Source organism: Eptatretus burgeri, chromosome 2 (assembly GCF_056783735.1).
Source record: "Eptatretus burgeri isolate ZD-2024b chromosome 2, Ebu_testis_v1, whole genome shotgun sequence".
In the NCBI taxonomy this organism is placed as follows: Eukaryota; Metazoa; Chordata; class Myxini; order Myxiniformes; family Myxinidae; genus Eptatretus; species Eptatretus burgeri.
The window spans coordinates 148082121-148103183 of NC_140962.1; the positions used below are offsets into that span (position 1 = coordinate 148082121).

General features: G+C 44.4%; 2 protein-coding genes across 2 annotated transcripts in view; both read left to right on the forward strand.

The window, feature by feature from the left end:
* Nucleotides 1–1317, forward strand: part of LOC147033496 (uncharacterized) — a 31003-nt gene extending 29686 nt beyond the window's left edge. The window contains exon 10 of the mRNA XM_085855757.1: nt 518–1317. Coding sequence (XP_085711883.1) covers nt 518–1095 — 578 coding nt within the window. The 3' untranslated portion in view covers nt 1096–1317. The remainder of the gene's footprint in view (nt 1–517) is intronic.
* LOC147033493 (butyrophilin subfamily 1 member A1-like) overlaps nt 1–21063 on the forward strand; it is a 253394-nt gene that overhangs the window by 145438 nt on the left and 86893 nt on the right. The window lies entirely within an intron of this gene.

The window sequence follows — 21063 nt, forward strand, 5'->3', positions numbered from 1 at the left end:
TTAGAGAAGAGTAAAATGGAAGAAAATGAAAATGGGAAAAAACCAACAGCAGAGTAGACGTGAGAGTGAGATCATGGGGAAGTGGGAGGACACCTGGGGTGAACAAGCTGCACACAACTTGAATGGAACACAGCACGAAGAGAAAGGGGAAAGTGGGGATGAAAAAGGAAAGGAACAAACAAACTGACAAACAAATTAAAAGAGGTGAGAGAGAGGTGGGGGAGGGGAGGGGTCACAATAAACTTGAGAATGGGAATTACACCACACATTTACTTTCTTTAAAATAAAACAAGAGTTACACTCCTGATTTGCTTAACTCAAGAACATACACAATAATTACACTGCATATTTCCTTTATATATTTAATATTAAACACGAATTAAACTTTCTATCTTCTTTGTCAGACCAACAAAAACACATTTCAGTTCCACTGTTTTCTAATTGATTTTTCCTTCCATCTTCCCTCTCTCTTGGACCTTCCATTTTAATTGTTCAACTTTTTTATTTTCACCTGCAGATGCGGTTTATCCAACTCTCGACCTAAACTCGGCAAATCAACGAATTGTGATCTCTTCAGACCATTCGATGGCATCAATGAATGGGATCGATCAACAGTACCCGGAACACCAAGACAGATTTACCAGCTGTAAACAGGTTTTAGCCAAAGAGGGCTTCTTCTCTGGCCTTTACTACTGGGAAGTGGACGTCACTCGGGCCCACGATTATGAGATTGGCATCGCGTCTGAGTCCATGCTTCGGACTGGGGGTGGCTGGGAATGCTCGTTGGGTTGTAATGCCAACTCGTGGTGTGTTGCCAAACATGATGGGAAATACACAGCTCGGCATGATGGCTCTGAAACCAACCTGAACATGCTGGGAGATCCTAAGCATCTCGGGTTGTGTCTGGATTGCGACACTGGAGATCTCATCTTTTATGCCATAAATGATAGTTTTTCCTGGCTTATGCACACCTTCTACCTAGATGTAAATGAACCACTCAGGCCTGCATTGGGGTTATGCAATGTTGGTGATGCTCTGCGCTTTTTGTCATTACGATCCTACGAGGATATCTACCCAGGGATGTTGCATTTGTGATGGTCAACAATGGGATGCTTATGCTCAAAGTCACAAGTCACGTGTGTGTGTGTGTGTGTATGTGTGTGTGCACGTGTTTGTTTGTTGTTAAGGTATTAAAATTCTCAAACACTTTATCTTGTTGCATTTGACTCTGCAAAGAGTATTTGCCTACTTTGGTTAAATCATATAAGTTCATATTTATCAGAAAAGATATCAGTGAATAAACATTTCTTTAACAAAGAGTTTCATTTTAAAGGCACAAGAAACATCCGCACTTTTTAGCTTTCCTGAAAGTAGTTCCGGGGATCTTATTGGATGGTGCATCGTCAATCCGTCTGTCTGTCCGTCTGTCTGTACATCTGTCCTTCCATCCACAAATACTTCCAACTTCTTCTGTGTAACTACGCATGCGATTTTGATGAAACTTTACCACAACGTTCAACATCGTGTATGTACCAAATTTTGTTCATGGCATTAAAAAAAATCCAGTTATTTACTTTCTTCTCTGTTGCATCTTTTGTGGGTCATTCATGTCTACCAGTGGTTCCCTGGGTATCTTATCCAGCTGCTACCAGGTCATTGCCCTGGGGTATTGTCCCTATGTTTCTCATTGTAATGTTATGAGGAAAACTACTCTGGAATGTTACTTTTATGATAATTGTCACCAACAAGATACTAATGCTCAAAGTCACTCATTTATATTAGCTTAAGCAAGCATCTTGCATAATTCTAAAAGGTGTGCATCTCTTATAAATGTACTCCTCTTATTCCTCATATTTTCACATTCTGAAGCTGAGGCACAAAGTTGAGTATAGTTTGCAGAAATACAAACATGCAGAATACATCTTACAAAAATATCATGTGTTGTGAGTCGATCCAACTTTAAAATTTTCACTGGTCAGGACCACCATCTGTGAAATTAGTCAAAAGCAAATTGAGGATGGTGGGGTGGGGAGGCCAAGGAACTGGATTTTTTAAAGACTGTTTCTGAGGAACAATGGTATTAAAAACAAAAATCAACTCGCATCCGTTGACGACAAAGCCTTCCATATCCCCCGCCATAGTAAAAACTTTTTTTTTAATCTGTAAACATCAAAAGGTTCACCACTTGCTTGATATGTGTACCAAATTTCGTAAAGATATCTTGAGGGGATTTGTAGTTAAGCTCCGGAAACGAAATGTGACGGACGGACGGAACCGATTTCTATATCCCCCGCCAACTTCGTTGGTTGGCGGGGATAATAACATAGATGGATTTTATCCATACCAAAATAAACTAGCATCCAATGAAGACAAAGTCTTCGATATCCCCCACCATAGCAAATTAGGATAAGTATCAAAAGGCACCAGTTCAATTTATTCTTGATGTGTGTATCAAATTTCATAAAGAAATAGTTAATAGTTTTGCAACGATGCTCTGGAAACAAAGGTTAACCTCAATTATTTCTTAATACCCAATTGTTTGCATGGAAAGTGGCAGAAATTTTTTTGGGGGAAATATCTAAATATCAAAAGGCACCAGTTCACCACTTGCTTGATATGTGTACCAAATTTCGGAAATATATCTTGAGGGGATTTGTAGTTAAGCTCCGGAAACGAAATGTGATGGACAGACGGACGGACGAAACCCATCTCTATATCCCACGCCAACTTCGTTGGTTGGCAGGGGATAATAACTAAGGCAAGAGCATCATCATCAGATCAAGCCTACAGGTGGTGACAGACCTCGGATGCTTGAGAACTAAACGCTCCAACACCTTCATCACTGAGGTGAGAGACATGGGTCATTGTACTATGACAACGGTAGGCCAGAATGGAATCTGGGATTGGGCCAGAATGACAGGGCCAGGGCCAGAATGGAATCGGAGCGTTGTCACCTTCGATTTATTTGAGACATGAATAATCTATCTATAATTCCAGCAATCTGTGTGTGTGTGTGTGTGTGTGTGTGTGTGTGTGTCTGTGACCACTGTTTCTCGACAACCGCTAGTCCAATCTAATTGAAACTTGCCAGGTATATTGCTAGGGATGTGAGGATGTGCCTTTTCAAGGTTTGATATTAATCGGACAAGTGCTTCCCAAGTTATGGCCATTTATTTACCAACCAATGACAGGAACCGTTGCTGCGGCCATTTTTTATCAACCAATGACAGGAAGCGTTGCTGCGTAGCCGTGGACGATGGGGAAGAGAAACTCAGCCACGTTCGCCATTACGGGTTTTTTCTCTTCTCTTCTCTTCTCTTCTCTTCATGTTTTTGATTGCGAAAAGGTAAAATACATTGGCGCTAATTGAATAATTGGCCATTAAAATTGTTCCAAAAATAATTTATCAAAAAAAGTGCACAACTTCTTTTAATTTCCAATTGTCAAAACGCTGTGGCCTTTCGAAGTGTTAAGGAATTCAGCTCCACTCAACATGCTTGCCAACGAAATGCATCTCAATTTGGTGGTAAAAACAATTCACAACGACGGGTTTCCTTACTCATTGCTCTGCAGTCTGCATTCAACTCCTTCATTTGTCATCTCATTGACCTCATTTTATCTATCTATAATTCCAGCAATCTGTGTGTGTGTGTGTGTGTGTGTGTATGTATGTTTCTGTGTGTCTGTGACCGCTGTTTCCCAACAACCACTGGTCCGATCTAATTGAAACTTGCCAGGTATATTGCTGGGGACCTGAATACAGTCAAAGCTCGTTACTATGCCACCCGTCGGGACCGAGCAAAAGTGGCATAGTAGCGAGAGTGGCATAGTAACGAGATTTTGTAAAAACGGCCTTATTTTCTCAAGTTACCCATCTGTAGTTAATCTTTAGACAAAATTTATTCCAGCAAGTAAAAGGCACGACTGTTGTATAAGCTAAGCGAACGGAGAACATACACACACTAACAGAGTTCACACACTAACATATGGCATGGCGAGAAATTCACGACACACAAAGCTTTCAAGAATCGTCGGCTGGCGCATCTTCTTTCGGCGGATCTCGTGCATCTCGTTGTCTTGCCGATCGCACGCTTGCATCACACCGGGCTTCCCGCTTCTCTGCTGCATGAACTTCCGGACGGTGCTACAAGCGCGCTGGGCTTCCTCGAACGGAACGATTTCCTCCTCGACAGTTACCTCGTCATCTTCGCTTTCCACCGGCTCCTCACTGCACAGAATCTCCTCCGCAATCTCCGCCAGCGTGAAATACCCGCCAGCGCGAGGCGCTCGTCGGCTTCGAGAAAGTCAGACAGCTCGATCTCCTCGTTCTCGTGCATCCTTTCCTCGGCAGGCAGAGCTTCCCAGATGTCGGGCAGCTCCGCATCCTGTGGCTCAGTTTGGATCTCCTCTTCGATGAACTTGGCCTTCGCGAAACAGTTCCTGATCGTCGACTTGCCGACCTGCTCCCAAGCATGCCGGGCGACGTGTAGAGCGTCGAGCAATGTGAGCTTGAACTCCTTTCCCTCGTCTATGGCCTCAAGCCGGCGGCATAGCAGGAGCTTCTTGTAGTGGCGCTTGAACTTCTCTATGATTCCCTGATCCATTGGTTGCGAATTGGCTGTCGTGTTGGGTGGGAAGAAGACCAGTTGGATGTTTTTCAGCTCGAGCTCGGGAGGGTGGCCAGAGAAGTTATCGAGACAGACCAGAACTCTGCGTCCCTGCTGGCCGAGTCGTCCGTCCCACGCACGCAACATCTCCTCGAAAAGCTCCGCCGTCATCCACGCCTTCGAGTTCGCCTTGTACTTGACCGGGATCTCTTTGTTCTTGAAGGCACGGGGTTTCTTGGAATTGCCAATCACCAGAAGAGGGAACTTCTCGCTGCCGCTCATGTTTGCCCCAAACAGAAGAGTGATCCTTTGCTTGCTTTTCTTTCCTCCAGTAAACCGCTCTCCCCTGAAAGCCATGGTCTTGTTCGGAAGCAGCTGCCAGAAGAGTCCAGTCTTGTCCAGGTTGAAGACGTCGTCTGCGGAGAACTGCCCGAGTAAGGGCCGGAGAACCTGTTGTTGCCACTCAAGAAGGGAATGCGAATCCACCACTCCAGCTTCGCCCTGCACTGTCTTGAACGTGATGCCGTGGCGCTTCTTGAAATTGCCCAACCAACCGTCGCTCGCCATGAAGTCTGGGATGTGCATCAGCTCGGCCAGTTTCATCGCCTTCTCCTTGATCAGATCGCCGCTGACAGGCACATTCTGTCCTCTTGATTGCTTCAGCCACATGAGCACTCCCTCATCAAGCTTCGGGTCGTGAGCCTGCGTCAACTTCATGCGCTTCGATGGAAATCCAGCTTTGATTGCAGCCTCGATTGCATCCTTCTTGCTGAGAATGCCCTTCACGGTGGTTCTCTTAACTTCGACGCCCCATTTCTTGCTAATCTCCCTGGCCAACTTGGACTGATTCGGCTCCTTCTTCGCGGCATCGATGATCTCCTTCTTCTCCTTCAGCGTAAAGTCGGTTCGCTTGCGTTTCTGAGCTGACATTATGGGCTGAATTTGAAAAAAAATGATGTCACTGTTGTACGTGTGCCTGCGTGTCTGTGTGTGTGCTCGCGCTTTTTTGTGTCTCGTTGTGCGTGTTGTGATTGGCTTGTTGTGGCTGGCATCAGGGAGAAGAATCGCGCGTTTTGACACAGTCTGACTATGCGCATACGTATTGAGTTATGTTGTGCGCAGCTGGACTGTAGTTCGGCGCTTCGCCTTTGGACATGAGTGCGATAATCGAGCACTGCGCAATACAGACTTTTTCACGACTCGTGCCTTTTAACAGTCACACAGTAGTGGCATGGTAGCGAGAGTAGGGGGTGGCATAGTAAATTTATTTTGTATTGAATTTTGTCGGGACCGAGCAAAAGTGGTATAATAGCGAGAGTGGCATAGAAGCGAGGTGGCATAGTAACGAGCTTTGACTGTATGTGCATTTTCAAAATTTGATATTAATCGGACAAGTGATTCCCAAGTTATGGCCATTTATTTACCAACTAATGACAGGACACATGCTGCGTAGGCGTGGCCGATGCGCCATTTAGTTACCAATCACAGGATATGTTGCTGCGTGGGCGTGGCTGCGTAGGCCTGTGCACGGCCGGCCGACGATGACGTCACGTGCCGTACTAGTTACGATGGGGATCGATCGGTGCCTTAGTTACCGTGGGGTAGGAGTGCCAATGGTAAATGGCAGCGAATGTCATGGCAAGCAAAGACAAGGAGGTAAACTTGATTTTAATTAACTCTGTGTGTAAGTATCACAGCAGTTGTTACTTCAATGCAAGCGATAATTCGTGGAATGATGTGAACATTCCGTACGGGCACGCACTACTTTTGGATAGTGATGACTTACTGTATTCTAATAATTTCTCGATTTCTTATCCGCATTTACAGAAAAACACAATGCCCCAATCCAGTCGTCGTTTATGAGAGCGAAGGAATGGCCTGTGTGTTTGTTTGAAAGTTTTTTTTTTGCATGTACGGCCACGCACATATGGGCACGCGAGAGCAAAGGAACGGCCTGTGTGGTTGTTGTTTCTGGCACGCGGTTTGAAAGTTTTTTTTATTTTTTTTTTGTATGTACGGGCACGCACGTATGGGCACGCACGTATGGCCATGCACGTACGGACACGCACGTACGGCCACGCGAGAGCGAAGGAACGGCTTGTGTGGTTATTGTTTCTGGTACGCGGTTTGAGTTTTTCCTGGGGGGGGAGGGTTTGCACATACGGCCACGCATCTACGGGCATGCACTAGTAATAATAATAGAAGACTTCAAACAAAGAGGCACTATGGACTGTTGCAAAGAGCTGTTGAAAATTCAAACAAAAACAGAGAAGAACTTTCACAAACAATGCTTAAGAGTTGCAGTAGAAACACCATCAGGACCATCTGCTTTTCTGCTATCCTGTTTCCTTGCCTCAGCTTCCTCCACAGTAAAAGGCCGAAGAAGTTGTGAATCAGCAACTGGGAAAGAAACTGAAACAGGTGCAGCATTCTGGCGATCAAAATGACTGGAGAACTCGTTCAACTTGTCTTCAACATTTGTGATAATTCTTCTCCTTGTAAAGAGTAATATTCCAAAGACCTTGTCAAACATCTCGAGCATTGTTAGTTAAGAACAGTTTCTCAAGCTTCTGTCAATACTCTAATTTTGCTCAACGAATCTCCCTCTGCACGTCATATTGAGCTTTCTTGTAGAGAAACCGATCGCCGCTCTTGTGTGCTGCTTCCTTTGCTTTCAGCTTTGACCGAAGACCACTTTTAAACCATGGTTTATCATTTTGCCCATGATTTGATCTTCTTGTTTGGGATTCAAAGCTCTTCGCAAGAGTGAACATATCATGTGACTCCATCAGTGTACTCATGCAAGTCAACACAGGTACCACCAGCAAAAGAGGCCCAATCAGTACAACAAAGCAATGCCAGGAATTGTTGAATGGAATCCTGGTTCCAGAGTGTCACAATGCATGTCTGCATTTTAGCAGTTTTAAGCTTCTGTCGGTAAGACGGTATCAGGTATATCATAGTATGGACAGAAAAGCTGTCATAGTACATCATAGTATGGACAAATAACAAAGCCAGAAAAGTGATTTTTAAAGGCTCAGGTGGTGGATGAAAATACCCTTACGACAATCATCGGATCAGACTCAGGCTGTGTGCCAAACTTGGTGGTTGTCATTACAGCAGTCCTTGCAAGGAACGTGATCAAACAGACAGACAGACAGACATCCGATGATTCATATTTATTAGATTTAGTTTGGTTCCATTTGTGCATGGGGTCAGACCAGCTATGAGGTGGTGGTGGTCGTATGGCAGCTTAGCTGCCGGGGTAGCAATCATTTCTTGAAGTGTGACTGTGTGGCTGATGCAGTGCCCCTCTACCAGAACACACACTGGAACTGGTACTCATTTTGCTGACCTCGGAAGGATGACAGGCTGAGTCAATCCCCTGGTGTATTAAATCAGTGGCTGACGGGACTTGAACTCAGGACCCTAGGATCCCAAGCCGCCACCCTAACCACTGAGCTAACACCCGGCTAGCTATGAGGTGAGGCAATGTGTGGAAGACACTGCTCGACGAATTAGGTGTGCTGGCCTTTGGCCGTGTTATGTCACGTGATATGTGTTAACCAATGAGATTGCGTATATAAATGAAAAAGTCAGAAAAGTGATCTATAAAGGCTCAGGTGGTGGATGAAAATACCTTGAGGACAATCACCGGATCGGACTCGGGCTGTGTGCCAAATTTGGTGGTTGTTGGTCCAGAAGACTTACAAAAAACGTGCACAAACAGACAGACAGACATCCGATGAATCTTACTTGTGAGATTTATTTTTGAGCATGCTCTTGGGCCGAGGTTTATGAGAGGGCAATGATGCAGACCAAATCAGGACACCACACAACAAAGAGAATAGCAGGAGAAAGGGGAGACATCAACAGCAGGGCAGAGGGAGAAAAGTAGATGGAGGCAGACAAACAACGGATGAAGGTCATGACAAGGGGTAAGGGAGAACGCAAAAAGTGGACAATATGGAAACATAAGCAAAATTTTGGGAGGGATGGGATAGGTGGGTGGAGAAAATATGATTATTTTGGATTGGGATGACTTGAAGCGGTGGTGAACAGCCACCTTGAATACCTGGAGGGAATAATGGGATTGAAGAGAGTAAGGAAGATGGTTCCACAGGTGGGAATAAGAAAGACAATTGAATGGAGGTGAGAAGTGATCTCGATTGAGGCAGTTTCACTGGTCGGGGGTTTCTGGTGGAACATGTGCATCCTGCAGATACTGGGGAGTGGGAAGGACAAAGCAGGGAGATGGCAGAGAGCGAAGTCCAGACATGAGGCGGGAGAAGACAGAGAGACTACCGATCTGTCGGAGATGGCAAAATGATAGGGCCGTAGAATCAGCTTAATCGCGGGAGATTCCAAAGATATTGAAGGCTTTTGTTTCCACGCCGTCAAGTTGAGCAAGATCTGAGGCAGCAGAGCCATCCCAGAGGGGAGGGCAGTACTCCATCGAGCTGAGGATGAAAACCTTGGAGGGGGATAGTAGCTCAGGTGTGCCAATGAAGGAGTTTGCTCAACAGAGGAGGCCAAGTCTGACTTTGGAGGCCAATATATAAATGTGGCTTGTCCAAAAGAGATAATGTCTGAGAGGAAGATCCAAGACTTTGAGTGACGGAACCTCCTGGAGAGGGTTGTTGAGAAAGTAGATGGGAGGGTTTGCTGTATAGTCCTTGTGGTAAGAAAGAGAGAGACTGAGTGTGTCAGATTTCTCAGGATTGAAAGACAAATTCCAGTTTGTGATTTTAATAAGGTCTGAGAAGAGGGAAGAGACTGCTGACTGTCTTTCAGAAGGATGAGGGATCTCATAGCAGAGAGGGGATTCATCAGCAAAGAGATGGAGAGGATTTTTCCAGTCAGTGAGATCATTGATGAAGAGTAGGAATAAAATGGGGTCTGAGAACACTGCCTTGTGGGACTCCAGTCTTCACAGGGAGAGCAGAAGAGAAGGTTCCATTGAGAGCCACACGTTGGCTACGATTGGGATGAGTGATTAAAACTTGGTCCATGTCGTCTGAGACAGATGTTGATGGAGGCATCACTGTTGAGAGGGCGGTACAACACACAGACAAACAGGAAGTGGGAGCGGAAGGGAAGTTGCTGCCAGTGTTACTCCTGGGGTTTGGGTGGTGTCAGTGCAGTACATGGAGAGGGAGAAATTCAGTTTTTGATGTGTTGTGCAACTCTGCTACTAGGATGGGTTTCAGGTCGATCAAACTGGAGGAGGCAAGTGTCAGGAATGAAGGTTGAAGTCATGTTTCATCGAGATTGCATGTGAAGTTTTAGAGAAGAAAGCAAATACCTATTTTGGGGTTCAAAGTACCTATTTTGAGGGTAATCTCGACCCACTTTAACCCCCCGTAGTCCCAGTTAAGCACTGATTTTTTTGTTAATGCAGTAAACAAACTTTAGTACATCACAGGTGATGAAGGTTGTGGTCAAGTTTCATCAAAATTGTGTCTGTAGTTTCAGATATGAAAGAAAATGCCAATTTGTGTGCGGTGGGGGGGGGGGGGGGGTCAACCCCCCTCCCCACCCATTAGACCCTTTAAGACCATGATTTTAAAATGCCCTAAAGGAGGAAAGAAGTGTTGAAGAACGGAAGCCTATTGGGATATGAGAAATATAAGCCGCTATCTGTGTCTTTTTATAATCAGCATTTAGTGAGCAAGCGTCATAACAATCTGCAATGTGGCGCATGATGATGGCTTTGATAGAGCACAGATTACAGCCTGAACAAGATGGCTGAGACTGCTTGGGCTGACTTTGCCTTTGAATATCCAAAGCGTACCTGACAAGTCTTGTTATTGTGTATGGTCCTCGAATTGCCCCTCGTGTTTCTCAAACAACAAGACTGAGTTACTCCCCTTTGTCCGTTAAGAGAACTAGTGCATGCCCGTAGATGAGTGGCCGTAAATGCAAACCCTCCCCCCCTCACCCCCCGCAAAAAACTCAAACCGCGTACCAGAAACAACAACTTCACAAGCCGTTCCTTCGCTTTCACGTGCCCATACGTGCGTGGCTGTACGTGCAAAAAAAAAAATTATACTTTAAAACTGCTTGCCAGAAACAACGACACAGGCCGTTCCTTCGCTCTCGCGTGGCCGTACGTGCATGGCCGTACGTGCATGGCCGTACGTGCGTACCCATACGTGCATGGCCATACGTGCATGGCCATACATACAAAAAAAAAACTTTTAAACCGCATTCCAGAAACAACAACCACAGGCCGTTCCTTCGCTCTCGCGTGCCCATATGTGCGTGGCCATACATGCAAAAAAAAAAAAACTTTCAAACAAACACACAGGCCATTCCTTCGCTCTCATAAACGACGACTGGATTGGGGCATTGTGTTTATCTATACATGCGGATAAGAAATCAAGAAATTATTACAATGCAGTAAGTCATCACTATCCAAAAGTAGTGCGTGCCCGTACGGAATGTTCACATCATTCCACGAATTATCGCTTGCATTGAAGTAACAACTGCTGTGATACTTACACACAGAGTTAATTAAAATCAAGTTTACCTCCTTGTCTTTGCTTGCCATGACATTCGCTGCCATTTACCATTGGCACTCCTACCCCACATTAACTGAGTCACCGATCGATCCCCATCATAACCAGCACGGGACGTGACGTCATCGTCGGCCGGCCGTGCACCAGCCTATGCAGCCACGCCCACGCAGCAACGTGTCCTGTGATTGGTAACTAAATGGCGCATCGGCCACGCCTACGCAGCACGTGTCCTGTCATTGGTTGGTAAATAAATGGCCATAACTTGTGAATCACTTGTCCGATTAATAGCAAATTTTGAAAAGGCACATCCTCAGGTCTCCAGCAATATACCTGGCAAGTTTCAATTAGATCGGACCAGTGGTTGTCGGGAAACAGCGGTCACAGACACACACACACACACACACACACAGACACAGACACAGACACAGACACAGACACAGACACAGACACAGACACAGACACAGACACAGACACACACACACACACACACACACACACACACACACACACACACACACACACACACACACACACACACACACACACACAGATTGCTGGAATTATAGATAGATGAAATGAGGTCAATGAGATGACAAATGAAGGGGTTGAATGCAAACTGCAGAGCAATGAGTAAGGAAACCCGTCGTTGGGAATCGTTTTTACCACCAAATTGAGATGTATTTCGTTGGCAAGCATGTTGAGTAGAGCTGAATTCCTTAGCACTTCCAAAGGCCACAGCGTTTTGACAATTGGAAACAAAAAGAAGTTGTGCACTTTTTTTGATAAATTATTTTTGGAACAATTCTTCTTCAATAAATAAATAATAATAGAAATCGTCTCCATGTGCATTGTACACACGTTCATCTCGTTAGCACATCTTCAAAAGCAACATCGCTGAGGAAACGGCGCTTCTTCTTTGTTTCTTCGTCCAGAGCAAGAATACGGAGGATTTTAATGGCCAATTATTGAATTAGCGCCAATGTATTTTGCCTTTTTGCAAGGAAAAACACGAAGAGAAGAGAAGAGAAGAGAAGAGAAGAGAAGAGAAGAGAAGAGAAGAGAAGAGAAGAGAAGAGAAGAGAAGAGAAGAGAAGAGAAGAGAAGAGAAGAGAAGAGAAGAGAAAAAACCCCTAATGGCGAACGCCGTTGAGTTTCTCTTCCCCATCGACCCTGGCTACGCAGCAACGCTTCCTGTCATTGGTTGATAAAAAATGGCCGCAGCAACGGTTCCTGTTATTGGTTGGTAAATAAATGGCCATAACTTGGGAAGCACTTGTCCGATTAATATAAAACCTTGAAAAGGCACATCGACAGGTCCCCAGCAATATACCTGGCAAGTTTCAATTAGATCGGACCAGCGGTTGTCGAGAAACAGCGGTCAAAGACACACACACAGACACACACACACACACACACACACACACACACACACACACACACACACACACACACACACACAGAGACACACACACACAGATTCACTCACACACACACACACACACACACACACACACACACACACACACACACACACACACACACACACACACACACACACACACACACACACTGCTGGAATTATAGATAGATGACTAAGTGACCTCTTAAAATTAATGGCAATGGAAAGGAAAGCCTGGAGGAACGCTCCCTTTGTAGCTCTCCTCAATATCGTCGTTTATCTTTAATTTTTAGCTCACCTGGAAGGAGTTCAGGGGAGCTTTTGGGATGATGTATCTTCCATCTGTAAGTCCGTCTGTCTGTCCGTTCTCCTGTCTGTGCATCCACGAATACTTGCAACTTCTTCTCGAAAACTACACGTACAATTTCGATGAAACTTTAACACAAACCTTCATCACCCTGGATGTAACAAAGTTTGTTCATGGCAATAAAATAATGGGGGCATGTGGGGGTCATTGGGGATTGCCCCGCAAAATCTGTATTTCCTTTCTCTTCAGAAAATACACATGCAATTCCGAAGAAACATGACCTCAACGTTCATGACCTGTGATGTACCAAAGTTTGTTAATGGCATTAAAATATTCAGAATCGGAGGAAGTCCACAGAGGGGTTTATAGTTGGGGGGGGGGGTGGTTGACACCCCTCCCAAACAGGTATTTGCTTTCTTCTCAGAAAAGACACACATAATTCCGATGAAACGTGACCACACCATTCACCACCCATGATGTACCAAAGTTTGTTCATGACAATAAAAAAATAGAGTCTAAGAAGATGTGAGGGTGTTCTCCCCCAAAATATTATTTGCTTTCTTCTCAGAAACGACACACAAAATTTCGATGAAGCTTGACCACAACCTTTATCACCCCTGAAGTACCAAACGTTATTCACACCATTTACAACATAGGGGTCTGAGTGGGTTTATGGTGGGGTTGCCCCCCAAATTAGGCGTTTACTTTGTTCTCAGAGACTACACAAACATTTTTTATGAAACTTTCACACAAACTTTATCACTTATGATGCACTAAAGTTTGTTCATGGCATTAAAAAAATCGGAGTCTCAGCTGGTTTGCCCCCCCCCACCCCTGAAGTACCAAACGTTATTCACACCATTTACAACATAGGGGTCTGAGTGGGTTTATGGTGGGGTTGCCCCCCAAATTAGGCGTTTACTTTGTTCTCAGAGACTACACAAACATTTTTTATGAAACTTTCACACAAACTTTATCACTTATGATGCACTAAAGTTTGTTCATGGCATTAAAAAAATCGGAGTCTCAGCTGGTTTGCCCCCCCCCACCCCTGAAGTACCAAACGTTATTCACACCATTTACAACATAGGGGTCTGAGTGGGTTTATGGTGGGGTTGCCCCCCAAATTAGGCGTTTACTTTGTTCTCAGAGACTACACAAACATTTTTTATGAAACTTTCACACAAACTTTATCACTTATGATGCACTAAAGTTTGTTCATGGCATTAAAAAAATCGGAGTCTCAGCTGGTTTGCCCCCCCCCACCCCCAAATATGTATTTGCTTTCTTCCCTGAAACCACACCAATTCCGATGAAACTTGACCACAACCTTCATCACCCTTGATGTACCAAAGTTTGTTTACAACATAACAAAATTGGGGTCTTATGGGGTGTAGGGGAGTGGCTCCCCAAAATATGTATTAGCTTTCTTCTCTGAAACTTCATACCTAATTTCGATAGAACTTGACCACAACCTTCATCACCCTTGATGTACCAAAGCTTGTTCACGCGATTTAAATAATCGGGTTCGAAAGGGATTCAGGGGCAGAAGTGGGGGGGGAGGTCCCCCAATTCAGGTGTTTGCTATAACATTGGTGCATTTTGATGATTCTATCCCACGTTGACTTCCTGCTCAGTATCATTATTCTATGAGGTGAGTGCCCAAGGGTATTGCACCAATGTTTAACAATCTCATTCTGAGCAGAGAATGAATGTAAGAGCCTCTGTTCAAGGGAAGTACACTCTGTGCTGGGGTAAAGTTTACAAGCAGGGTAATTTTGTTATGTTTGTCGTGAACAGTGATATGATCAATGGATGTGTGTCAAATTTGAATATCAGAATATGTGAACATAATACGTGAAATCCAGAAGATGCATTCTCGGTAACATGTGAAATGATAACCGGCTGTGATGAGACTGCACTGTAAATTAATTTGTGTGTGTCGTTTACATGACCTAGGTCGACATTGCATTCATGGATTTCCTATGACTTGTGAACCATGTGAATCCAGCGAAATTATTTGGCCATTTATTTCCTAGCAGTGCTTAGATCGGTCATTCGGACCAAAAGGCAATAACACCTGAAAGCCAAGTAGATCAAGTAGACTTCGGGTTACATGTGACCTGCCACAATGCACAAGTTCCTCCTTCTCCTATAATATGCAGCACATGGATGCTGGTTGTATCAATTGCTGGGAACATGGCTGTACCACTTATGTAGTGCCCCATTGAGGTTAGAGCAGGAATGAGGAATTCCTTCAGGGTATCAGCGATAGCTTGTGGACTCTTCACAAAGGACAGCATGGTATATTTGACGTCCACCAACTGAACCTATTAGACGTGACAGCCAGGTTCATGACTCTCTTCAAGGTTTCATAATTATCAACCCAACTGGTAATTGTCACCTTGATGTTTCATCCACAACTATTTTATGACTGACTACTCACACCCAAGGATGGGATGTTAAACTCGGGTCCAATTTGCTAGCATTGATTGCTGGGGGAACTGAGTAATTAATTGTTGTCTTTGAACGAATGATCCAACACTGTCACATGATTTAAAAAAACTTAATATATATTAAAATATATTTAAATTTTCTTTTGAAAAATTCAGAATATAAATATATTTAAATTTTATTTTTAGAATCTCATCTCGTAGAGTTTAAAAAGAAAACGTTGCTGTTTTGGGTGCATTTTATATTCTATTTAATGCCCATGTTCGATGCCAACCCATTCCCTCCCCTCATGCTGTCTTCCCTACCCTCCCCTCATGCTGTCTTCCCTACCCTCCCCTCACGCTGCCTTCCATTCTCCTGACACAACCTCCCCCTCCCATCGTGCTTCCATCATCCCCTCTCCTCTTGCTGCCTTCCCTTCCCTTCCCTCACTCTGTCTTCCCTTCCCCTCTCCTCATGCTATCCTCCTCCCAAACCAACTCCACCACCACACAACTCTCCAGAGCTAATCGGATCAATTCATTTTTTGTCTCATGTTGAGAGATTCTCAAGCTTAGCGAATGTGTGGAAATTAAATAAACGCACAAACACGAGTGCGGCATTTTCATCAATTGAAGGAAAAGGCCCTTCCTTCCCTTTCCCTTCCCTCACGGTTACCTCCTTCCAAAGACAATTGTGGTGGAAAATAACTTAATTTTCACACAAATTGGATCAACATACCAAAGGAGAATCTTTAATTTCGTATATACGGAGGAAGAACATTCAATGATTCACTGAAACATTGAATCGACTTCACTGAAACAGAAGCCCCAAGCAATTCCTCTTATACACAACTTGACATTCCAAAGAATGGGAGGGGAGACATTGGCTCACTCAAATACAGGATTAGTTGACAAGCATTAGGCAAAATAACTCAAACTGCAAAACTTGTCCACATTGGGTGGGAGGGAAAGAATGACATAATCATGGCAAAAATTACAGTGTTATCAACCAGGTCACCTTGTTTCATAATAAGACATTCCTTTTATCAATATGTAGGTCAAAAGACTCTTGGGGAAAGGGAAACATTACTGACAGCCAATTCGACTCTCGCAAAAAAACGAGATTTATAAAGTACCAGCAACAATTATAATTGAGAATACATTAATATGATTATGGTTCTTTCACACCATCCACCCCCTACGGATGTCCAGCCACTGTTTAGTGTGAGCTGTTTGAACGTGCTGTTTTAAATACCCAATTCCGTTCATTCCTGAACTAATGCCGGCATCAGGGTACCATTCTCCCCACACCTCTACTTTCCCGCATGTCCACCTATGATATGAAACGCATGTCCAAGTACATGTCCAAGAAACACCCCCACCCCCTCCGCACTACTCTTCTCTCTTCGTCAGCCTCCTGGCTCTCACCACCCCCTCCCCACCCCCCCAAGAGTTGATTGTGAGGTATGGTGAGACTTTGCTCTCCTTCCCCCCTCCTCACTCTCCCCCATTTCCGAGATTCGCTTTTCTCACGCTTTTCTCATTTCTGCTTCCCACCACCCCCAACGCCGTTCCCCCCGGTTTTAATATTCTCATCAGCCAAGCAATGGGTTTGTATTTCCTTGTGGAGAATAAAACACACAAATACACACTGGATCAATGGGGAATGAAACTCACACTGGATCAATGGTGAATGAAACACACACTGGATGAATGGGAAATGAAACACACACTGGATGAATGGGAAATAAAATGCACACTGGATCAATGGGGAATGAAACGAACACTGGATCAATCGGAAATAAAGCGCACACTGGATCAATAGGGAATGAAATACACGCTGGATCAATGGGAAATAAAGCGCACACTGGATCAATGGGGAATGAAACTAATACTGGATCAATGGGAATTAAAGCGCACACTGTATCAATGGGGAATGAAACACACACTGGATCAATGGGGAATGAAACACACACTGGATCAATGGGGAATGAAACACACACTGGATCAATGGGAAATAAAATGCACACTGGATCAATGGGGAATGAAACTAACACTGGATCAATAGGGAATGAAATACACGCTGGATCAATGGAAAATAAAGCGCACACTGGATCAATGGGGAATGAAATACACACTGGATCAATGGGAAATAAAACGCACACTGGATCAATGGGGAATGAAACACAGTGGATCAATGGGGAATGAAACCCACACTGGATCAATGGGAAATAAAATGCACACTGGATCAATGGGGAATGAAACACACACACACACACACACACACACACACACACACACACACACACACACACACACACACACACACACACACACATACACACAAACACACACACCCACACATACACACTGGATCATTGGGAAAAATGACAATGAGTTGATGATGGGCAGCACTCTCAATTTCAAATTTCTGGCCAAAGCCTGAACAACTTTTATTTATCCACCTTGTACTAGAAAGACAATGGAAAACTATTCCCTGTAACCGTTGCCACGAGACCACTTCAGCAACATGGAACCTGCACGAGGAACCAATATTTCGAAATTGATTTTTCATGGGGATGGGTGTGCATCCATGATGGGCCAAATGTCCACCTGTATCTGCTTCCATGTCTAAAAGTAATGTGCACGTTTGAAGGAGACTTTACAAAGCGATGATAAAGTCGTCATCTGAACGTGGTTTGTGGCTCCGACCATGGTCCATGGTTGTTCTCTCGTGAATTCCTGCAAAGCCTCGTCACCTTGTTTTTCCTCGCTTTGCCTGCTGGCGTTCTCGTCTTGGCCGCAAGTGCTCGTCTCGTCTCGTCCATTCTCGTACTGGCTGGCGTCCGTTGCATCATTTCCGGTCCCTGGTGCTTGGAGCGGCGACAAAGGTGTGGGCTCGAGTCCCCCCCCCCCGGAACCAGCTCGTCTCGACCAGACCGTACGAGGCGGAAAAGTGCCCGACCGAACTCTTACCCTCAGCTCGCCTTCCCTCCCGTGCTGAAGGGTCAAATAAAGGCCATCCAGCCCCATTTATTTTGGGTGTGTGTGTGTGTTTGTGTGTGTCTGTGGCGCCTGTCCTGTAAGTAGAGACTGCTAATTGCCTGCGTTCATTGTACATTGCATTATATTCGTGAGAATTCTGCTCTGTGTCCCCCTCCCTTTTGTAAATAAACCCCTGTTAAATGTTCCAGTTCATTGCCCGTGTTTTATTTCATTGGCCGAGCATGGTTCGTGCTTGAGAAATAGTGAGGCCATCTGTGCCGTAAGTTGTTATTTGGTCCGGCGTGGCTTTGGTAACTTCCGCTCGGTTTCGCCGGATCCGAGTCGGTGATAGCGACTCGGTTCAGACAAAGTCGGCCGAGGGTGTGGCTTCCTCGATAGTTAGACGGCATGGGTACTTGGGTAAATTGGAATTAGACAAGTGGACCCTAAATCACGCCATCGAAATGTTGGCGACCTCAGTCCTTTAAGTGACCCCTCGACTCCTGAGTTATCCAGAGTGACGACCATTCAATTCCGGTGTTTGGTGGGAGACGGCCCGACTGCTCCATCTAGCGGTCGTCCTCGCCACCGACATGAAACCAATCAGAATTTTTACCAATCAGATAGACATTTGTATGGTAACAATCAGATGGACATTTGTACGGCACCAATCGGATGGACGTTTGTACGGCACCAATCAATGGACATTTGTATGGTACCATTCGGATGGACGTTTGTACCGCACCAATCAGATGGACATTTGTACGGCACCAATCGGATGGACGATTGTACCGGACCAATCGATGGGCATTTGTATGGCACCAATCGGATGGACTTTTGTGCGGTACCAATTGGATGGACATTTGTATAGTACTGTTGTGGATTTTTTAAACCCACCTTATCGTGATCATTGAACTCCTGAAGGATTCAAACTGGCCGGTTGTGGAATACTATTTGACTTCAGGCAGAGTTTGATGTTTGTCCGATTTGGTTATAAAATTTGGTTTGTCCTACAAAAACCCTATCGACACTGATAAAACTGATGTCCACACAAGTCCTTCCTTGTGAAATAATTTATTTTCTAATTATCCACCATACACTTCTCACCCTTGTACAATGAACTTAAGAATCCCCATTGATTGCAATATTATTATTTCTATTTCATTTATTCTTACTTTAGTTTACAGTTCGACCAACCCGATTCAATTCACTTCCACATTACATCAGAGAGTTTTATTCTCACTTGGTACTTGGTCAGTTCCAAGGAGTACAAGCCACTGAGATTCTAATACTTTCTCAGCTACTTGCACTGAAACAATTTTACATTTAAAAGCATTTTATACTTTCATGAGAGAGAGGTTGGGGCTATTCAACCCAGACTGTAGACTTGTCCTTCAGACGAAAAGCCACTTCGTACATTTTCTAAGCAAAGGTTCATTTATCAGTTCGGTCACTCTGCTCCAGAAAAACACATTCCTTAACATTTAGGGCAAAAGTCTTTTGACCAGAAATGACAGCCAATTCAACTTGTAGCATAACAGTTACATTTTCTTAAACTCCATTTGTTACAATTTAGAATACATTAATATAAATTTTTCCCCCACAGTACCAATCGGATGGACATTTGTACGGTACCAATCGGATGGACGAATGTACTGTACCAATCGGATGGACGAATGTACGGTACCAATCGGATGGACGAATGTACGGCACCAATCGGATGGACAAATGTACGGCACCAATCGGATGGACGAATGTACGGCACCAATCGGATGGACGTTTGTACGGCACCAATCGGATGGACGATTGTACGGCACCAATCGGATGGACGTTTGTACGGTACCAATCGGATGGACGATTGTACAGCACCAATCGGATGGACGATTGTACGGTACCAATCGGATGGACGATTGTACGGCACCAATCGGATGGACGTTTGTACGGTACCAATCGGATGGACGATTGTACGGCACCAATCGGATGGACGATTGTACGGTACCAATCGGATGGACGATTGTACGGCACCAATCGGATGGACGTTTGTACGGTACCAACCGGATGGACGATTGTACAGTACCAATTGGATGGACGATTGTACGGCACCAATCGGATGGACGATTGTACCGTACCAATTGGATGGACGATTGTACGGCACCAATCGGATGGAGGTTTGTCCGGCTCCAATCGGATGGACGTTTGTCGGGCACCAATTGTATGGACATTTGTATGGCAGCAATCGGATGGACGTTTGTCCGGCACCAATCGGATGGATGTTAAGCCAAAGGACTTGGCTGACAGTGTTGGTTGTTGCTGGATGTTCAAGTTCTTAGGAGAGTCTTCATAAAGAGTTGAGTTATCAGCGGCATGCTGAACAATTTAAAAGTTCCTGTAGCTTTTATTTGAGTAATCTGCGTTGTCATGGTGACTTGGACAGGATTCGTAATAATTACAACCTCAAAACGTTTCTCCACTTCTCTGGATTAACGAAAACCCAACTCCCCTCTTTATTACCTCTCACACAGTACATTGAAATTGATAATTGCACGAGATCTCAAGAATTATCCTTTCTCGAACTCTCTTATCTCCAGCATTTGTAATTGTTCATCATTTTTGTCCGAATGATGAGTTAGACATAACATAAGAGTACACATTACCTTCAATGAAGTCCAAATATGGTTTGGCAAGAGAAGTTAGAATAATTATTATATTTTGTTCAGAGAAGGCTTGAAGGATCAATGGAGTAAGTGATTTGATATCAAGAGAGATAATGTGAGGGAAAATTAATATTGTTATGTTTCTGGGGGGGGGA